Here is a 17,096-nt window from a genome sequence, read left to right as displayed (position 1 = left end):
GAGGGGGTGGAGACTGGGGCCTATTTCTCCCTCTCATCCCGAATCTTGAAACTCTCTGTCCTTCCAGTGGAAATAATTCTTCCCATTAAAACTCTTCTTTTGTGTTTCTTATTTAATATTCATTTTCAGTTTCACAGGCATTGTTATACACAATTGTTCGTACTTGTACAGTATACACACATAAACACTAACCCACAAATGTGTACATATAAACATGTATTTGCACATCAAATTAGACAAGTGTAGAAAGGATGAAGTCGCTTACCCTTGAGTACAACAGACGTGCATTTGTGAGCATGTTCTCTTCACTTCAACAGTGAGTCACCACACAAATAACCTCCTCCTCCCCAGTCATTCACAGTAATTTGTTGGTCCAGCCAATCATTATGGTGTTAGGTGAATGTTTAGGTGAATGGCTTTGTTCGTGAGTGCACTGTGCCATCCTGTTTAGGTTTCTTTCAACCCTCAGCATCAAATTGCTACTCTCCTCATTATCATTAGCTGTGTTTTTCAGTCCTTTGTCTCATAAGTGTCTTAATCTATACAGTATTCGACGCTGGCCGCGGTTCGCAGCAACAAGAAGCGCACTTTTACGCCTCAGGTCTGTTATATTTCAACATATGCATGTAACTACGTTGAGCACTGGGCTGTGAAGTGCTGTCAAAGATTTTCGAAGCACTCAGCAGGACTGCGGCTGATCTGATCCAGCGCAGATGGAAGATTGCAGTAGCTGCTGATGTGCTGTTTAGACAAGATGTTTATCTGCTTCATCTATTGAATGAGATATTTAACTTCTGGCTCATTTGAACATACTTTATGTGTGTCATACAACTGTATTTTACCCAAAAGGCAGACTGAATTAAGTGACTTTGGATCAAAAAGGATTCAAATCACTAGTCTGGAAAACTTGCCATACAAATTCTCTTGACCGATTTAAAGCTACAATATGCACTGCTTTAGCAGAAACAGTGACTTTGTACCACCTCCATAATTTACCACAGGCCTCGAAGGGTACAGTGCAAAATTATCTCTTTATCTCTTTCTATCTAGCTATTTATCCAACATCTTATCCAAGCTCATTTGTACTCTCTGGTGGTGCCCTCTTTTCTCTCTTACCCTCCAGTTTGATGAAAATATAAATGAGACCCATGAGCATGAGCTGTTTTCAGTATTCTGTGGTTCATCTATCTAGGCCATGCATTTCACTTCTAAGCTGAATGAAACATGCATCTCTAAGGCTCTTCAACAGGTACCCCACCCCACCCCACCCCCCCGCCCTCCCCCCAAAATAAAGAAGACTTGATATGTAATATGCACAAGCTGGGATCCAGACTCATCATGTCATTCGTGTCTTGTTGGTGCCCATCAGGAAGAGGACGCACAGCTCATGGTTTTAACAAACCAGGTAGCAGAGATAGATATTGATTGGCTTTCAAGGGTTACGTTTTCAGCTGATATAAATAGGGGGGTCTGGGGAAATTTGGGGACAAAATGTGAGCCAATCACTGGAACCACCTCAATCTGTAGTGGTTCACAGTCTGTATTGATTTGGCAGCTACACAGCCAGAGCCAAGTGCCTGAGGATTCTAGCTTTTATGATGACTGACAAATGTTGCTGGAAAGAGCAATTTACTGCAATAATGACAAACCATCATAATTTTTGGTCTACATTTTAGGTATTATCTGTTCTGTAAACTGGATTGATTTATTAGACAAAATAGGTTGATTCAGTTTGGTTAAAGCTGAGGACAGCTCATCAGACAACTGTTGGAACAAATTCAATTTGTGTTACTTAATAGAGCTTTGACTTTAGAGCCGACAGTCAGCTTCTGCCATCACTGAGCGCCTGTGGCTGACTATCCCCCCTTGTTTTTGTGGTGCGTTTGGCACCCTGGGTATTTGTTGGCCTTTACCAGTGGCTGTTTGTTCAATTGAGCATATCAGATAAAAGTGAAAGCAGTCAGGCACAGCTTTCTCACTGGCTGTTAAGCCTAAGAAATTTTATGAATTCACCCTATTAAGTAGTTTCACAGTTTTTCAATTTAAGATAAATTCATAAAATGTATTCAAAGCCTGTTATTAGACGTTTTGACCAGATTTACAGGCATTTAATGTCCTCTTTGTGTTCCTGTCCTTGCACCACAGCTGAATATGGTTGGGAATTTTATATTAACACATATAGAATGTGAACTGTGGATTATGTATCCCATCACCTCTCATCCATCACCTCTCATCACCTCTGCACAAGTAAGGGATCCTCTAATTTCCAGTAGGAACAGGAGCAATGGTTACAGCAAGCAAGAAAAACTTTCCTCGAAATGGTGGGCTAGGTTCTTTAAGGTTGGCTCGGTGCGTCACGTCATCTGGTGTGAATAGCACTTCTTAGAGCAGCAAGGGGCTTGGTGCAGAGTTCAGAAATGCTCACAGGAGGGGTAACATCAAAATGTTCATACTGCTTTCCCATAATTCAACATTTAACCAAGTGCCAGGTGAGTTGATTAAATTTTCATCAAGCGACTGATGAGCAGAAGTCTTAAGTGATGGACACTGACAATGACTTCTTCAAACGTGTTTTGAAATAATCAGTGAGGGAGAGAGGAATATTTCCGATTGACTGGCTCAGTCTATGTGAACCTATAAAACTGACTTCCTTTCACATAAGCCTACCTAAAAAGCAATCAGTATTGCACCCTGCCTTTTCCTCAAACAATGTTTCAATCAAAAAATCTTCATTAAATGTTGCTTTTGTTCTGTGTTTGTTGTTTGAACAGCGAGGATCTCCTCTCTGCATGGACACTGCAGTGTTAATTTATCCCTCTGTTAAAATAACTCCAAGTGCAAAACACCAAGAACTTCACCCAAGTGTGCTTTGAGTATCAGCAAACAACAGGCTGTTGTTCAGGTTGGCACTGTTTGTATGGCTTTTGTTTTCACTGGTGCCAATTTCTCACGTTTTTTGAAAAGTTTTCCTTATGGTGTGTCTGTTTTTGATGATATGCAACAAGACGAGAAAACTGGAAACTGGGAGGAAAATGAAAAGAGGTGAAACGTGCTCATCAGAAGGAGTTAACATCTTTTGATGCACGCTGTCCCTCTTTTCTGCAACCTGCAAAAAGCTCATGGCACGTTCCCACTGAGTCCCCGATCTACGATGTTTCTCGAGCGAACGTGAGGCAGGGTGCCACAAAAATAAACATTCAAGGAATCAAACTCTCTGCCAGTGCAGCTGCTACATCAATCTGTGGAGCAATGCAGTTTGACCATGTTCCAGTGAGTGCACAGCTTGATGGCTGGATTTGCCTCCATTCTCAGATACTGCACGGTAATTTCTAAAACTAAAATTTCACAATTTAAGTGCACTCTGCCAAACTTTTTTCTCCCTACCAAATCGATACACACAGAGTTTATACAATATTAGGAGCAGCTGCTTTTTCCACGAAACAACCCGAGTAGGAGAATAAAGTAGAGTGAAAGTTATGGCACTGTATTGATTTAATCCATGAAGGAGAGATGAAGGGCAGGGGAGAACAACAATCAAAAAATAAAAAGAAGAAGCAAAAAAAGCCACCTTATCAAGTCAGCCCTTATCCTCCAGAGTGCAACAGGACCAGAGTGCAATACATTTTGTTTCTCTAACCATCTGTTGCATTTTTTCTAGATGTCATGTGCTTCTACATTTGCTGAAATTGTCCCCTCTCTGACATGCACACTGTATAATTTTCTTTACGTATCTCAAGTAGATGGTAACTAGCAGTAAGGCACCCTTTCATTACATTTGATACTCTTCTCCCCTTTCTCCTTTACTTCTCACACTTATACCATACATCTTCCTCTCTTAGACTCCTTCCCTGACATTTTCCAATATAAAATTGGAATTCATGCTATATTTCTAAAAATGAAAATGCTTCATGCGGCAGGGAAAGAGAAGCAGGCAGGGGAGCGATGGACTAGTACCGTGGAGTGTCTGACAATGGGTGTGAAAAGCTGTGGAAATCTGATGACCTTTCATGCCTCCGCTCCAGACAAGACTGATGTAGCAGACAGAGAGAAACTCTTACCTTCTGTGAGGCACAGGTCCATTGTCCATGGCTTCTACAGTCAAAGCGTAGCTGCGCCCCACGACGAGCTCAACACTCCGGTGCCACAGTAATGATCCCGGTGCTGTGAAAACAGTTCATGCAGTAATACGTGACTATACAGATACCCAGATGTTAATATGAACATTTTAATTTTGATACTCAACACTGCATTTTGCACTGAGGTACTTAAGCTACAGACCATCAGTTGTCTCATCAGAGCCTATATCTTTATATGTCAGTTACCTATTATATTCGTAGTTGTGTTACAAATGACATAGTTGCATTACAAATCCTATAGAAGTTACCTTTGATACTATCAGTAAGTAGGACATCTAACAAAACCACAGAAAGTCTATACATGCAGTTTACTAAGGCATTTTTCTGTCATTTTCTAAATGGAACAACAGCACTGAGGTTTTTTTTACACTGAAGAATCTCCTGAAATAGTTTAAAGAACAGTTTGACATTTTCGCAAATATGCTTATTCGCTTTCTTGCTGAGAGTTGGGCCCATTCCAAAGGTTGTTCAGGTACAGTATTTAGTGTAGGTCACGTGTTTTTAGTCTACCTAAAAATATCTAGCAAAATGTTAAACCTTTTCTTTAATATTACGATTAATATCTTTCAGATACAATATTACAATGAAAGTGATGTAATTACCTGTTTCCAATAAGAAAATGTCCCTGGTCACCAGCTAAGATCCGATAGGTGACTTGACCATTGGGACCTGCATCGGAATCTACTGCTGACAGCTGGAGAGAGATACACACACAAAATGGCCATGTGCCTAACACTCACACATATATTTCTTGAACATAATGAAAGATGAGGTTTCAAATTCATTTCATGTTATATGCAATCCTGTAACAAAATATGTTGCTAATACCATGTATTTTAAGTGCGTACCTGTATTATACTTTCACCAGGCATCATATTGGTAAAAAGGTTGACATTATAGGAGACATTAGCAAAAGTCGGAGTGTTGTCGTTAGCGTCCAAAACTGTTATTGTCACGGTAACCGGAATGCTCTGCTGGACGCCGTCTGATGCTAACAGCTGGAGAGACAGAGACAAGGGAAAAAAAAGTAACAATGTATACTGTATTTTTGTGAGAAGAGAAAAAAAAAAAAAAAAAAAAGCTAAAATGTTCCTTCTTGTAGAAAATGTTACACTCAGCTGAGCTACAAAAAGCTGCCTTTTGAGAATCCTGAGGTGGGTGGACTGTGTGCTCAATACATCCTTGACATCTTGATAGTGTTGTGTTTGTTTCCTTGTTTCTTTTGAGAAGGAGTTGCTCTGTACATTTTCAATCTAAATCCCTGCTCTGGGTTTATTTATATGTCCTTGTGGGTGCAGCTGAAAAGTCTTGAAAATGTTAATCTGTTTCCCCTAAATTTAATTCCACCTACATACAGAGAATTCACAATGTTGTCGACTCCACTAGCTTTAACTAAATATCATCTCTATCAAATATATTTAGAAACAACAAAAACAAGCATAATTGAGTGTCCATGTAATTACAAGGTCAATGTACTTCAACTGCTTAGAAACATCCTCCATGTTCTGTATTACTCAGTGTTTTTTTAATCAAAGTCTAATTACTTAAAGGAATAATTGTGAGTTGATTAATTACACTTAGCTGCTCTCTTGCAAGAACTAAGATATGAAGATTGATGACACTCTATATGCTAAATATGAAGCTAGAGCCAGCAGATGATTAACTTAGCTTAGCATAAAGACAGGAAACATAGAAATAGCTAGTCTGTCTCTGTCCAAGGCTAAGAAAATCCACATCAGTGCCTGTAAAGCTCACTAAGTAACACATTATACTTTTTAACAAAAATTAGAGTATAGCACTGTAAGCTGTGTATGCACAGTTATATGCTAGAACTCTAGGCTGGGTCCACCTCAAGGTGACAGCAATCCTTCAAGCTAGCTGTGTGTCCCATGCTTACAGTCTTTAGCCAGCTGGCTCTAGTTTGTTATCTAATGTGCAAACATAAGAGCGTCACCAGCAGGGCTTTAGTCATGATCTCGGTATCTTCTATTTTTTAATCAACATATCAACATTTTACTGGTTAAGCATAAACACATAAACAACAGGCTACAGTGCGTTTACATTCATTACAAATTATCAGTCATTTCTTGAGCCTTTTCCCCTCTCTTCTTCCACTCACTCTGCTCTCCCATTAAGCAGTTTATACTAGCAAATCAAACACACACATGCATTTCTCCATGTTTTAGAAATCACACACAGTGCGTATCAAAGTGCATATCAACAGGAGCTTCTTCACTGATACCAATCTGCTCCACAAGCTCATCTGCCAACAGTCTGATTGACTCCTTTTAATGAAAATCATCCTTCATGTCTCATAGCCGACTCTCTCTCTCTCTCTCTCTCTCTCTCTCTTTTTCTCGTCTTCGAGTTTAATTTCTCCTGCAAGGCTTTCATGATGATTACTATACACCTCTGCCTTTCAATCAATACGCCAAACCTGCTTTTTCAGTGTTTAACTTCCAAACAGCTACATCAGCCGCACTCCCAGCTGCATGCTCACACACAAACACACATAACTAGTGTGACCAGGCTGCTGAACCTGACAGATAATAGACTGCTGTATGGAGTAACAATACTGTACATCATATGGTGAGGAACACACACACACACACGCACACACACACAGATGCTGTGCGCTTGGCAACGGGCAGCCTCTCTTTGCCCTACCAATAACAACATGGCTGAATTAGATTGCACTGAAATAAGATAGAGAATAAGAGAGGAAGAATGGCAGATTGGGGGGGGGGGGGGGGGGCACACAAAAGAAAGGCAGAAAAAGGGACAGCGGAAGAGAAGGAGAAGTACGACACACCAGAGTCAGATAGAAAAAGAAAAATTGATGGAGAGAGGTACACAAAGAGGGACCGGGAAGAACCACTGTAATAAGTCACAGTCTCTACATCTATTTCTGCACTGAGGAATGGAAGAGCCAAGTACTGGCCTGGATGCTGAAAACAAGCCATTACAATATAAAATTTTATCTGTACATTAACAGTAGTGGAGGTAAATTAAATTGTGGACTCGCATGCTCCCTGTTTATGAAAGGACATATATGTAATGCACAGATCTTCCCATCACTTCTCTTCTGTTCTCTTTCCCATCCATCTCCTGTCCTCTCCTCCTGTCTTCTTCTCTATCTCTTGCCTCTTTCTCCTTATTTCACTCCTCTCATCTTATTTTGTTTCCCATTTCCACCCGTTCTCTTGATAAGAGTCCTTTTTCAAGACCGCTGCTACGGATTTTATCAAGAGCCTTGAATTTGAGGTGAGGTATTCAAATGCATTCAGAGGCTTATCTCTTACTCTCCTTCTCACACACACACACACACACACACACACACACACACACACACACACACACACAGACGCATGTTGTATATTATGCACACAAATGCCAAGGCTCTAGAGTACCGTGAATGTATAGGAGTCCTGTGTCTCTCTGTCCAGTGGCTGCAGTAGGTTGAGATATCTTCTGATTCCAGTAGCAGACACAGAGAAAACATTAGAATAGCTGTCCAATAAGAACTGGAGCTGAGGATCTCTGGTCTGTTGAAGAGAAAAAGAGATGTTTAGAGGTGTACACAAGGCATAAGAACAGAGAGCTTTTCTTTTTTTAAGCCTAGTGAAGGTACTGTTGCTGACACGGGATGCTCGATGAACATGTAGTGACTAATCAAAACAGCAGAGAACAAAAGAAACACAATGTTTAAGAAGACAAGAACTGGGCAATGAACTGTATCCATTTATGTCTCTTTCTCTCTCTCTCTGTGGATATATTTGAAATTTATTACAATTAAAAATAAAAACAGGAACATATGAGTGGAGAAACAGATGCGTCCATATGCAAAACAGGTCAGAGTAAAGAAGTGCTCTGACAGGAAAAGGTGAAGGAAAAACAACTCCTCCAAGGTTTTTCTTGACATAAAGATTCTCCTACGAGGGCTGTGTGTGTGTGTGTGTGTGTGTGTGTCTGTCAAGTGATGGAGAGGCAATCCTCATCCAAGCCCTCCTCTGACATTACCCACACAGTCACTTCCTCTATGTGTGTCTATACTGTATAGATGAGTGTGTGTGTGTGTGTGTGTGTGTGTGTGTGTGTGTGTGTGTGTGTGTGTGTCAGAGAGCTCTCACTGCAGATAAGACTGGCTCAGCAGGGGGGTGGGGGGCTGATAATATTGTCGATGTAGCCAGTGTGGATATTGAGTCATAAATAAGCACAAAAACACAGATTTAAGGGGACACACACTCACTCACACACACATTCACGGTCATATGCACACATATAAATAAAAGTGATTGATGGCACATAGAAGCAATTAGGACTAATCATCATTGTTGGTACTTAATGCTGGAGGAAAGACTGGTGTTAGCAATATTTAAAATAACTCAACATATATCAGTCACCACACAACATACACACAGTCTCACAAACACACACATTATCCCCACTAAGCCTGTTCCCTGCTGTGGGGGTCTTTTGGAAAGCAATGAACCAAAGCTTGTTTTTGTCAGAATGACTATGCTACATCTTAAACAAACTAAGCTCTTGGGAATGCATCGGCAATAACCAACTCTGCAGCACTGTAAATTCTTACATTATCACTGAGAGCAATTTGAGAGGGAAATAGTTTTACTATCCAGATTCACAGGGAAATTAGATAGGGCACTTCACTTCACACTCCACAGGTACGGCACAAAGCAGAGAAACAGTAAAACAAGGAGGAGGATAGAAATGGACACCAATCTTTCATTTCTGTGTGTCGCCATGCTGCTAGCTTTGTTTACAAGGTGATTTGTGTTTGGTGCTGGGTAATGCTTTGTCTCTACCTCTGTATCACAGTACATTTTAGATTACAAGGAGTGAAGCTTAATGCTTCAAGCCAGAATACAGGCATACACAGTACCAGCACAGTTTCCAAGTAACCATTGACTGTTGGCTAAATCCCTCCCCAAAATAGTGATTGTCCAATCATAGCAGGGCATGACAGGCCTGTCAAACTTTGGATTTCACCCCAATGAAAGCAGTGTGCACAGTGCTGTGGTAAGTCATCTTATTGACATCCAGAAAGCTCAAATCGTCTTGACTTATTTATCTATTTATCTATCTAGTTATTGTTTGTTTAGCCTCCCAAAATCACAAACTAGAAGTGTGAAAGTGTAAGGAATGGATTAAGCAGTATGTTTGTCTGCGCTAATGTAAGCTGCGGTTGTAAACATGCTTGGCTCACTTGTCCCTAAGTCTGTCTTTCAAGACCTCTTTTACAAGGTCCTTGTTTTCATTTTCAGCTGGAAACATTAACAGGTCAGTAGAAGACTTTCAACCATCTCACAAAGCTAATGTTAACTGAATTAACTAACTAGCTACAGTAGTGCAGTGCAACAGAGCGATAAACACTGCATCGACCAACACAGTCATCATTGTAAACTGCATATGTGCTGTGAAAATAGAAGGCTTAACAGGCCTATCAGCAGTAGGTAAGGAGGCTTAACAACAGTCAATTTCCATGTGGTGCTGGAAATTTTTACATGACCATTAAACACTGGTCAATGAGCATTAAAATTTATACTACATTAATTCTCATTTTTCTCATCTTGTCAACACCAATCAGTTGAAGCTTCAGAGGACTCAGCAAAAGGAGGTAAAGATAGAATAAATGAACTCAGCTGATACCTACAGGCGTCATATTGGCTGTTAGCTATAAAGGAAGTAGATGCAACAAATCATCATAACACATACTATCTTGTTCATTTGAATGTGAAAAAAAAATCTACATACATTGTTAATTCGTCAATATTCTGTTAGGATGTTTCAAAAAGGAACTCCTGCATTGTTATCAGTATTTACAATGGCTTTATTCTGATTATTAAGTGTTAGAATTTGATTCAGTCAGTGACATTAGCATTAATCAACTTCTAATATCTTCAGTGACAGCTCTGTATGCTTTTATCCTCACCTCCTCCACGTCGTTATCGAGAGCTATAATAGTGAGTGGTGCTGACAGGCTGGCGTTGGTCGCTATGGTGGTCCCCACTGGTGATGCTTCGCTGACGTAGCCATGGTAACTGGTCTCCAGGAAATATGGTGCCTGGTTGTTTTCATCCAGAACTTCAATTTGGAGGTTGGCAAAAGCTGGCAGTGGGTGGCCATTGTTCTGTTCTGCCTAAATGGGAGAGATAAAATAATTGGCCCTGATGCTTTGCTTTGTGTACTTTACTAGTCACTAAACCTGCTGCTGAGGTGGTATTTACTTACAATACTTCACACAATAAATGTTAGATAGTGCTCAGTAGGGCTCTTAGCTGAGATAATGATAATAAAACAGGCCAGTTACCCATGTTTGTGTTTATTCCATAAAGTATATGGCAATTGGATACAAATGAATTGATGTATTGCAATTTTTGATAGGGTTTAGTTGTTATTCTGACTTTATCTTAGCTGAACACACTTTTTGCTCAATTTGTCAGCTTTTGAAATGGAAACTTTTTCCCACAAGGGTATAAATTTTAGGGGGAAAAAGTGGCAAATCTAGAACATTTCTGTTTCTTCTTTGCTTTTTGACTGTTGGTGAATTAGACCACCCGGATAAACAAAATAATCTTGAGTAGTAAGAAAAGGGAGAATTCAGCTTTAAAGTTTATTGAAGTCTGCTCTCTAAATCTAAAATGTGTGACTACACAACTGTATACACCTGTGTGTCCTCTTCTCAATGCAATCTGTCATTGTCACCGACATGTCACTCTTATAGCATTTCCACTCCACTCTTTTTGTTCCCTCACACGTCTCTCTTATCAGTTTATGTGGATCCAACAGCAGTAAAGTAAAATGAATGCAGTGTCATTTCATAAACAAAATATCAAGGGTTTAAAAATCAGTGTACACACTTATACACAGATCCACACAAACTTTTACCTATAGCAAAAACATCCTATAGAGGAAAAATTCAATTTTCAATTTCAGTGGAGCAGAACCTGATGTATGCTTGGTGCTATAATTCCATTACTGGCCTAATTGAGCCAAAAACACCTTCACACAGCATAGTCCTGCTCTAATGCTTTACAATTACTGCCAGGGGAGAGTACTTTTAATTGAGAGGAACCAGGAGGCGCCAAATAAATAAACTGAAAGGGAGCAGTTAGTCTTTATTTAAGGTTACAGATTTGCTGATCAAAAACTTGACAGATATTTGAGGGTTAAAGGCAGTAAAGAAAATAATAATAATAAAAAAGGCTATGCACATTCCAGGGGGAGGTTGTTTCTATAAGAAACATGCTGGGAGAAAATCGAGTTAAACCTCCTCTGTTTGCAGCTGCAGTGTTCCTCACCTTGATAACCAGATCAAATCTGCGGTAGAGCTCTCTATCGATGGGCTTGAGTAGCAGGAGCTCCGCTGTGGTTCTGTTTAAGCTGAAATATTCTGCATAGGACTCTGGTTTGCCTGAGAGAGAGCAAGCAAGCAGCACAAACACACAATAAGAAAAGAGCAAAAACAAAATATACAAAAATGAAACCGGTGTGTGGGGGAGAGGGGGAGAGGGAGGGAGAGAGAGAGAGAGAGGGAGACATCATTAATTGGTGTAAGAATCAATGTATATTTGTTTGGTGGGTGTCTAAGGGGAGTGTAAAAGAGAGAGGGGGCGAGAGAGGGAGAGGGAGGCATGGGTAATGCTCCCAGTTTTCTCATCTCAGCTCTCCACATGTGGGGATGCACACACGCACACACACGCACACACACACACACACACACACACACATACATATATGGTACTTTGGAATGCTACATTGCTCAGTGGGGAAATCATGGTCTAGTGAGAGGAGCAGCAACATGTGCACTCTCACATCTCTCAATTGTGTGTCTATGCGTGTGCGGCATGTGTTGCATCTTTATAGCAAGCACTGATTTGATTGGCTTCTACTGAGGGATGGTGCATTCCAAGACAGCATGATCTCCCCCCAATGTTTGTGCTTATGGCTGTTTGTGTCCAAGACTGAAAAAATACATTCCCACTCTCTTCATCTATAGTGACTATCAACTCCTGTTTGTCTTTTGGATTATTAAAAAAAACAAACAAACAACAACAACAAAAAAAAAAAACAGTAACTCTCGATCAAGTCTGATTATGGCCACTGGATCTAAAACCCTTCTTTCTTTAAACGTTGAAGCTTCCTCAAATGAACCATATTTCTTATTAATTTAATCATTAAAAAAAAATAAAAAATCAATGATATCGGAGAAGCTGCAACAGATTTTTTTTGCCTTTTGTGACACTGTCTCTCGTAATCCTTACTCAGACAGAGATTAGTTTCACAGGAAGAGTCTGGGAAATGTAATCAAGTCTGTGTCAAGACATGTCAGTAAATTTTTTATGGGCTATGTGTATCCTCACCAGTAAAAGTCTGTTTTTTATGTTTTTGTGATGGCACATTTTACTATTTCTCACAGTAAACTAGATGTCTTGCAGCTATGGTGCACCATGACTGTTCTAAATCACATTTACTTATGAAGCATTAATGGGCAGTCAATTCCATTTCTCTCATTTTGGAAATGTCTTATCCTTTGCAAACTGGCTACAAGCATCAAATAATTACTTCACACATTACCCTATGGAGTTAATCCTGCACCTAAACATTTAAGTGCCTTTCTTAAAAGGCTTAGAGTCCTCCTCTAACGATTGACAATCAGCCCTGTGTGAAAAGATGTGCTGCCGTTGATCTGAACTACAGTCTTATTGCCACTGTTGCAGGTAAATAGACCATTTTCTTTTTGTGTGACCAATCGGGGTTGGGGTCAGAATTTGGGATGCTGCTCCTCTTTTCCTCTTTTGTTTTAATTGCGATAAAAGTTTCACTTGATGTTCATGAAAAGTGATCAAATGAATTGACACCTTGCTTATCAAGAAGATTGTGAAGGAGTAGGACTCAGCTATACATCTACCATGGTATATGTAATTTTATTTTGCAAGATAGTCAATCAGTTATCAGTTACCATGGCTACAGTGATTTCTGACATTTTTGCACATATAGCACAATATCCATAAACATATTTATCCTGCTGCCCAGCCCTAGTGGCAGAACAATCAAAACAAAAAGACACCACCAACAACAAAAAATTTCAACCTACCAATGAGGATGGAGTATAAGATTCCTGGTCTGTCAGAGGGAGGCTGTATGTTTCTGTCTTGGTCCACAGCTTGTATGGGTGGAGTCACATTGAGGGGATTCACTTTACTCTGGAGACAGAACCAATGAAAGCCAGCGGAGTTGAACAGTGTAGCATTATACATTAGTGCTTTTGGTTTGTAGAACCATCTTCTACAAATATGACGAAACAGCAGTTATAAAGGGAATCAGATCAGGGTGCACTTTACTTTACATCATTACAGTTCACAGCTAAGTGACGTTTGTAATGAAACAGTGACTACTTAAGGCAACAGCTAAAAAAAACACTGGGATGAATATAAAGGTCCCACTTAGTTATTTCCCTTGGCATACATATAGGTTTTACCTATGCTATTTATTGTATTGATGCAACAAAAAGCTCTGAGCATAAGAAAATCAAAAACACGTGGTGGTACACTTTCAATCACATGTAGGGCACACATACACAACCACACATTAAATTCTGTGTATGTGCAGCACACAGACCATTAGAGAAACAAAAATCCACAATCCACAGTACAATACACAATAGCAATTAGGACCTATTTCTATTGAGGATATATATTGCACCGGTTTGTCCATATAAATGTGATCTATATGTTTATCTTTGTATACACACACACACACACTGTTTAAGTCTAAGTGTGGAACCTGTATCTGTACGGCAGGCTATAATCTTGACTTATAATCGTGCAATATGCTGAGGCGTGTAATACGAAGACCCCCAATGGGAGAAACATAACACATCTACAGGATAAAATCTACCATCACTGGAGCTGTAAAATGTCAAGCCAAGCACACCAACAAGACCGCACGTACTCCCAAGTGCGCACAGACGTATGAGACCACCCCCCCCCACACACACACACATATGCACCGTAGATGATTCTACTGCTATGATACAATACTTTACCGCTGCACCTGTCACGCCGCACTTAAAATCTACTGGCCATCACAGAGCTATATCTCCTGTTGCCTGTCACCGAGAAGGGGAGAGGAGGGAGACGCGGGCAGAGAAGAAGTTATGGCGAGTAATGAAGTGGAGTAAAAGAGGGTGTAAATATATGGAAGCAGAGATGAATCTGCCAGGAGCTCGGGATAAACATGGAGCAGAGAGAGATGTAAATGTAGCACGGAAGAAAAGGAGGGAATCAGACAAAGACAGCCAGGTCAGAAGAGAAACTAATACTACAATGAAAATCAGTTTCTTAAACATCAATTCACATGGATAAAAAATATAGAATTATAACTAAAATTATTGCCTCACAGTTGCATGCCTCCACCAACCAGTGAAGTTGCAGGACATATGGTCACGATCTCGCTCTCTGTTCCTGATTTATGGTGTTGAATAATGGCAAGAAAAGTGCTTTTGCATAACACTGTGATGTGAACATAACCTGTGGCCATCTGGATATTAAATGTCATGCCTACATCATTTTATCCCACTAGACATCTGTAACTTTACGTTATGGCCAAAAATGTATTTTGTGAGGTCACAGTGAGCTTGACCTTTGACCTTAAACCACCAAAATCAGTTCAACCTTGGGTCCAAGTGAACAAATCGAAATTCCCTCAAGAACACAATGCCCCTGGTCATGGCTGTTGCCAGCACAGAGACAAAGTCCGGGAAAAGTAACTGCTATGCATGTGGCACAGCTTCAGTACATTTATTTGAATCTTTCTTGATCATTCACTTCATAAAGAGGCTGACCTCCCTCTTTCACACTACCACTTCAGCGAAAGGAACAACAGGGAATCTTTGCCCTCACCCTTGTTCATATTGTAAGGCTCGACTTCCTAATAAGTATGCTTCTGCTTTTCCTTTCATACTAAAAGCAAAAAGGAAAGAACTTTGCACTGTGAATCTTGTCTTGAATTAAAACAGGGCTTTTGATTATACAGTATAGTACATTCACAGGTATAAAATTCTCATCAGGATTCACTATTTTACCAGGCCTTTTTATTGTTTCAGTATTTTCAGTTCAACCTTTAGTTTTCATCTGCAGGTCTGGAGGCAGCCATTTTATCATAATGTTCTGTGTAGCTTATGGCTATTTATTCTAAAAGATGACACAGTGACACAGTTCAAATGGCTTGTTTTGTCCAACCAACTGTTAAACCCCAAAACTACTAGTACTACTTCAACAGCAAAGACCAAAAAAAAAAAAAAAAAAAAGCAAATGTTCACAATTGACAAGTACTTTAGAGCTGGCCTCAAAAAAACTGGGGTTACTAGAGCAAGTAACCAAACTGTGTGACACCACTCATTCACAACTACCGATTTTAAATTCTGTAAAAGCAGATCACTAAAGGAGAGCTAAAGGAGAGCCCGACAAACTGAACTCAATTAATAATACAGGCCCAAAATGTGGACCTCAAAGCAGACAAGCAGAGCAGGTAATATTAAAAGGCTCTTAGCTTCCAAGGCTTATTGTAACAAACAGGCAGGCAGATTCAGGCAAGCAAACACTGCAGAACCAGCAGGCAAAAAAATAAATAAAATAAAATAAATAAACAGCAACAGGTACCAAGCAGCCACAAGCGACTCAGACACTACAACAACTAAACAACACCTGGCAAGCGTGCGTGTGTGCGTGTGCGTGTGTGTGTGTGTGTGTGTGTGTGTGTGTGTGTGTGTGCGTGTGTGTGTGTGTGTGTGTGTGTGTGTGTGTGTATGGAGAAACTACCTTTTACATATATTGGAGGAACTAATGAGCAAATGAGCAGCAGCTGTGCAGGCAGGTGGCTGATCCCGAGAGCAGGCAGGAGATCAATGGAGGAGGGGGAAAAAAACCCCTGAGGGCGTCTAGTGGTCAGGTGAGGCTTTGTGTCAACACTAAGCTATGCAGGAGCGCATGGCAAGGTGCTGTTGGTGGTGCAACAGAGATACAGCACTCCCCTATCACATAAAAAAATAACAGAATGCTCTTTCCACAATGCAGTGCACCGCAGTGCTGCAAAGTTGCAGCTGGTGTGGAAAGCAGCTACAAAATACATTTACGGCATTAAAGTGCTGTTTTGTTTTGATGTTTTTGTGAACTAGCCAATCGATTGCCAGTGTGGCATCATGACAAGCTAAATGATAAGTCAGGTATTGGGAGAGTTGTTTACCTGGGCTGTTCAATAATCTATTTTTCAGCGGCAGCAATGTTTTTGAAGTGGATGTGTGAACATGGCTTGACAGACAACTCCTCGCCATAGATGACCAGCATCTTGGTGTGTGTACGTGTGTATCTGTGTGTGTGTGTGTGTGTGTGTGTGTGTGTGTGTGTGTGTGTGTGTGTGTGTGTGTGTGTGAGGGAGAAAGACAGAGAGAGGGAGTAGTTATGTTGGCTCTGAGGCTCTGAGGTTGTCATATCTTATCAGTCTGATTAGGACTCAAACTATTATAGTGCCTTGACTCTCCTCATTCATTCCTCTCCTCACATCACCTTCCCCACTTTTCTTCTACCCCAGCAACAGCAGCTGTCGGCTGTTCTTTCCACTCCTATCTATCTATCTATCTATCTATCTATCTATCTATCTATCTATCTATCTATCTATCTATCTATCTATCTATCTATCTATCTATCTCTTTGTCATTTGTTGTCCTCTGGCTTACTCTCCTCCAAATCAACAACAGTTTGAGGGGAACAAACAGGAACCCTAAACTCCTTTCACTGTGCTGGGGTTCATTCAAGCAGAACATATCAGGGTACTCATGTTGGATGGCTTCAACGTCTAGTCTTAATCAATCAAACAGGGCCCCTGAGAGACAGCTGCTTTGAGTAAGTGAGAGTGCATTCAGGCAAATCTAATGGGAGA

At 40.3% G+C, this 17,096-nt stretch overlaps 1 protein-coding gene across 1 annotated transcript in view; it reads right to left on the bottom strand.

Moving 5' to 3' along the window:
* The window catches only part of LOC108873433 (protocadherin-15-like), a 132,479-nt gene that overhangs the window by 82,477 nt on the left and 32,906 nt on the right, over window positions 1-17,096 (bottom strand). The window contains 8 exon segments of the mRNA XM_051066397.1: window positions 4,059-4,135; window positions 4,137-4,161; window positions 4,739-4,830; window positions 4,985-5,134; window positions 7,547-7,681; window positions 10,090-10,296; window positions 11,459-11,571; window positions 13,255-13,363. Of these exon segments, the coding sequence (XP_050922354.1) occupies window positions 4,059-4,135; window positions 4,137-4,161; window positions 4,739-4,830; window positions 4,985-5,134; window positions 7,547-7,681; window positions 10,090-10,296; window positions 11,459-11,571; window positions 13,255-13,363 (908 nt within the window).

This window comes from Lates calcarifer, linkage group LG23 (genome assembly GCF_001640805.2).
Source record: "Lates calcarifer isolate ASB-BC8 linkage group LG23, TLL_Latcal_v3, whole genome shotgun sequence".
NCBI lineage: Eukaryota > Metazoa > Chordata > Actinopteri > Centropomidae > Lates > Lates calcarifer.
The sequence above is the reverse complement of the archived record's forward strand: the minus strand, read 5'-3'. Positions and strand labels throughout refer to the sequence as shown.